The 5,000-nt window shown below is 44.0% G+C and overlaps 1 protein-coding gene and 1 long non-coding RNA gene across 6 annotated transcripts in view; both read left to right on the forward strand.

Moving 5' to 3' along the window:
* The window catches only part of si:ch73-138n13.1 (interaptin), a 46,823-nt gene that overhangs the window by 36,002 nt on the left and 5,821 nt on the right, over positions 1–5,000 (forward strand). For all 5 annotated transcript variants that reach the window (XM_060882434.1, XM_060882433.1, XM_060882437.1 and 2 more), the window contains one exon: positions 4,160–4,269. In XM_060882434.1, coding sequence (XP_060738417.1) covers positions 4,160–4,269 — 110 coding nt within the window. The remainder of the gene's footprint in view (positions 1–4,159; positions 4,270–5,000) is intronic.
* On the forward strand, positions 2,392–4,121 carry LOC132853937 (uncharacterized). Its single transcript, XR_009649207.1, has 4 exons — positions 2,392–3,404; positions 3,439–3,489; positions 3,610–3,745; positions 3,814–4,121. It is a non-coding gene; the product is annotated as an uncharacterized LOC132853937 (long non-coding RNA).

Consider the following 5,000-nt stretch of genomic DNA (forward strand, 5'->3'; position numbering starts at 1 on the left):
GTTTGTTCTGGTATCTGTGTTCAGAAAGGAGTGTCTCAGGTGTTTCACCTCACAACACACTCACAGTGTTTGTGTAAACAGATCACCGACCACACAGTACACCACTGTCGCCGCTCCGGTGCTAGACACAGACCTAATGCATTGTGGGAACTGTAGATTCTTCAGGTCTTCACAGCGTCTCAGCTCTCAGAACACTGATGATGATGTTTGCACACATTCAGACCTTCAGAGGTGGATGAATAAAGGTCCTGTGTGTTGAATTCGAGCTCCACCCAAACACTGATATGAGCCTTGAGGGCATCGCAGTGCCGATTCTTTAGGAATGCCACTCCCTGTGTGTGTGTGTGTGTGTGTGTGTGTGTGTGTGTGTGTGTGTGTGTGTGTGTGTGTGTGCGTGTGTGTGCGTGTGTGTGCGTGTGTGTGCGTGTGTGTGCGTGTGTGTGCGTGTGTGTGCGTGTGTGTGCGTGTGTGTGCGTGTGTGTGTGTCAGGTATGCAGTCAGTGCAGCTCACACAAGCCCTGCAGCGTGGAAACAAGGTGTGTGAAGGTGTGTGTTCCTTCACAGCATGTCACATCAGCCTGGACAAACACCTACAACAGCTTGTTAGCACACAACAAACACACAACCTGTTTTTCTCACTTAAACACAATAAAAACGTAACCTTTCTCCAGCCTGTATATTTAACACACCCTTTTAAATCTACTACATCTTACAATATGAAGTGAAATAAACTTCTCCTTGATTTAAGAGGCGTGCGTAGGATCGTCCGCTGCGTGCGTCGCTGTGAACGAGCTGTTGCTATAGAAACCGTGAGGTGTTACAACAAGCGCATTAACATATTCGGGAAAACATTCTAATATATGAGCGTTTTTTTTTTGACCAGTCAGGATCCAGAATGGAGCACGTTCACGTTGACAGTTTTGTGTCGTTTCCGTGGTTACTGTCCACACGGTAATGGATTACCGCTGGTTTTATGAGCGAGTGTATTGTTGCGTGATCTGTTGTTTGAATGCAGACTTTATTTGACTAGCGCTAACGTGTGTGGGGTAAGTGATAGCAGCAAATGCAAATGTCATGGCCTGAGATCATTTGTGTGTGTGTGTGTGTGTGTGTGTGTGTGTGTGTGTGGTAAGCATTTTTACACATGTAGGGTGAGAGTGTGTGTATGTGTTGGGGGGGTTTAAGCATTTTCGCATATGTAGGGCAAGTTTGTGTAAAGAACAAACTCTGTGTGTGTGTGTGTGTGTCCGTTTGTCTTCCTGAGAGGAAGAGAAAAAGGCTTCAAAAAAATAATAATAAAAATAAATAAAAAAACACCCTTGAAACACATGCAAAATGGCATCCTGTGTACACACACACACACACACACACACACGCGCGCACACACGTTTGTTCTTCATATAAAAATTCTTTTTATTTTAGATACACAACCTTATACACTTTTACAATACATTCTCCTTATAGCTGTGTGTGTGTGTGTGTGTGTGTGTGTGTGTGTGTGTGTGTGTGTTGAAACACATTCTGTAGCTCATTAAAACACACACGGCTGAATGCACATGTTTATCACAGTCAGTTGTATTCTATGAGCTCGTCTCACTGTTACCATGTTGTCATCACACACACACACACACACACACACACACACACAGGACCTGTCATTAAACATGTTCCAGCCATGTTGTAGTAGTTTAGCTGGAATGCAGGAAACACAGATTGCTGGATTTGATCTCTGCACGTTCTCACCGTGTTGTTCTGCCTGAGGAACTGTGTATGTTACCCATAATGCACTGCGAGCTGTTTCCTACAGATGTATTGTACAATGAGGTGCTTACATCAAAACATCTCCATCTATTTAAATCTTACAAACACAACAAATGATCAACAAGAAAAAGTCGATGGATTTGAGTTTGAGTCAGGAGTCGACGGATTTGAGTTTGAGTCAGGAGTTGATGGATTTGAGTTTGAGTCAGGAGTCGACGGATTTGAGTTTGAGTCAGGGGTTGATGGATTTGAGTTTGAGTCAGGAGTTGATGGATTTGAGTTTGAGTCAGGAGTCGACGGATTAGGGTTTGAGTCAGGAGTCGACGGATTAGAGTTTGAGTCAGGAGTCGACGGATTTGAGTTTGAGTCAGGAGTCGATGGATTTGAGTTTGAGTCAGGAGTTGATGGATTTGAGTTTGAGTCAGGAGTCGACGGATTTGAGTTTGAGTCAGGAGTTGATGGATTTGAGTTTGAGTCAGGAGTCGACGGATTTGAGTTTGAGTCAGGAGTTGATGGATTTGAGTTTGAGTCAGGAGTCGACGGATTTGAGTTTGAGTCAGGAGTTGATGGGTTTGAGTCAGGAGTCGACGGATTTGAGTTTGAGTCAGGAGTTGATGGATTTGAGTTTGAGTCAGGAGTTGATGGATTTGAGTTTGAGTCAGGAGTCGACGGATTAGGGTTTGAGTCAGGAGTCGACGGATTTGAGTTTGAGTCAGGAGTCGATGGATTTGAGTCTTAGGATTTGAGTCACAGGTTTGAGTCACAGGACTGAGTCAGGAGATGCATAGAAAGTTACTTAAATTTGAATTAATTGGCACTTTAGAAAACGTACTGTTAGTTTGTGTCGTGTGTCATGATTCACATCTTTGAATCTCGTCAACGAATTTGAATCATCATAAATTTGTCAGAAAATTAATTCCTAACATTAGCTCTGTTATAATTAACACGTCTGTCTGCTGTGTTAAGTGACACGTCTCTCACAAAGGAGTCATTGTAATTAATTTGAACACGTGTGAGTGTGAGGCGCTTTGTGTAACACTTCCTGTTTCCTCTCTGCTTTACACCTCAACAAAATGTCAGTGGTGTTCAGTGTACACACACACGCACACACACACACGCACAGAGGTGTGTTGATTGTGTTCAGTACGCCGATACCCGTGTTGGTTGACCGTTAGAGACGTCTTCCTCTTTTTCTCTTCTCTTCCTCTCTTCTGTGAACGTTAAGCCACAGACGTCTCAGCTCACGCCACGTCTCACGTCATGTCTCACGCCACGTCTCACGTCAGGTCTCACGTCACGTCTCACACCAGGACACGTTTATGGAACAGATTCCTGCAAACAAACAGATATATTCTTAACACCCTCTGGTGCTTAAATACACTGTGGTCAAACACACGGCCCTGTTTTGTCCAGGTTTAAGTGTTTGTGGGGTTTAAAGTTTACACCTTTTACAGTTTATGGATTGCAGATTTTGTCCTTGGGTTTCAGGTGTTGACAGTTTTGGTGTTTACAGATTGTTGTTTTGTGTTTACAGGTTTGTAGAGTTTTTTGGGTTTGTGTGTTTATTTGTAGACAGTTTGAGATTTTCCCACTTTTCTCTTTTGTTATTTGGGGTTTAATTTGTTTGAAGAGTTGATGTGAAGGTGTTTATAAGGTTACAGTGTTTAGGTGTTTAAGGTGTTTATAAGGTTACAGTGTTCAGGTGTTTAAGGTGTTTATAGGGTTACAGTGTTTAGGTGTTTAAGGTGTTTATAGGGTTACAGTGTTTAGGTGTTTAAGGTGTTTATAGGGCTACAGTGTTCAGGGGGGTTTAATGTGTTATGATGTGAAGGTGTTTATAAGGTTAAGGTGTTTATAGGGTTACAGTGTTTAGGTGTTTAAGGTGTTTATAGGGCTACAGTGTTCAGGGGGTTTAATGTGTTATGATGTGAAGGTGTTTATAGGGTTACGGTGTTTATAGGGTTACAGTGTTTAGGTGTTTAAGGTGTTTATAGGGCTACAGTGTTCAGGGGGTTTAATGTGTTATGATGTGAAGGTGTTTATAAGGTTAAGGTGTTTATAGGGTTACAGTGTTTAGGTGTTTAAGGTGTTTATAGGGCTACAGTGTTCAGGGGGTTTAATGTGTTATGATGTGAAGGTGTTTATAAGGTTAAGGTGTTTATAGGGTTACAGTGTTTAGGTGTTTAAGGTGTTTATAGGGCTACAGTGTTCAGGGGGTTTAATGTGTCACTAAAATGAAATGTAGATCCAGTGTTAGTGCTTTTCTCAGTGGCTGTTGATTCCTTCCAGTGTTCAGTGCAGATCAGTGTCTGTTTCTGTCTGACTCTGTTTCCTGACTCTGACTCTGTCTCTGTCAGTGTGACTCGTATCACTCACAGTCTCTGTGTCTGTCCCTCAGGAGCAGCTGAGACAGAGAGGACAGGACGGGGGGAAGGACACGGACACCCTGGTGCAGGAGACTGACAGTCAGTACGGGACATGGGACACAGGACTGCACACGGATGACAGGTGCAAACACACACGCATACAAACACACACACACACACACACACACACACACATACACACACATACTCACTCACACACACACACACTCACACACACACACACACACACACACACACACACACACACACACACACACACACACTCACACACATGACTTGCTGACTCATCCTTCCTGAAACATCACGCCAGCAATTTAATACCACAATCGATAGCCACTTTACAGTGAGTGAGCCGCGTGTCTCCTGATAACATGAGTGAGCGAGAGTGTGAGCGAGAGTGTGAGCGAGAGTGTGAGCGAGAGTGTGAGCGAGAGTGTGAGCGAGAGAGTTAGTGAGAGTGTGAGAGTGTGAGAGACAATGGGGGTGACAATGGGAGTGAGTGTGAGTGAGTGAGTGTGCAAGTGAGTGCGAGTGAGTGAGTGTGCGAGTGAGTGTGAGTGTGAGTGAGTGAGTGTGCGAGTGAGTGTGAGTGAGTGAGTGAGCATGCGAGTGAGTGAGTGAGCATGCGAGTGAGTGAGTGAGTGTGAGTGAGTGAGTGTGAGTGAGGTGTGTGAGTGAGGTGTGTGAGTGAGGTGTGTGAGTGAGGTGTGTGAGTGAGTGTGTGTGAGCATGCGAGTGAGTGAGTGAGTGTGAGAGAGGACAGACAGAGAGCTCAGAAACTCTGAGATTATTGTCTTTAAATGTAGATATATGACTGTGTGAGAGTGAGAGACTCCACAGTAAAGGACAAAG

The sequence above is a fragment of the Tachysurus vachellii genome, chromosome 11 (assembly GCF_030014155.1).
Source record: "Tachysurus vachellii isolate PV-2020 chromosome 11, HZAU_Pvac_v1, whole genome shotgun sequence".
NCBI lineage: Eukaryota > Metazoa > Chordata > Actinopteri > Siluriformes > Bagridae > Tachysurus > Tachysurus vachellii.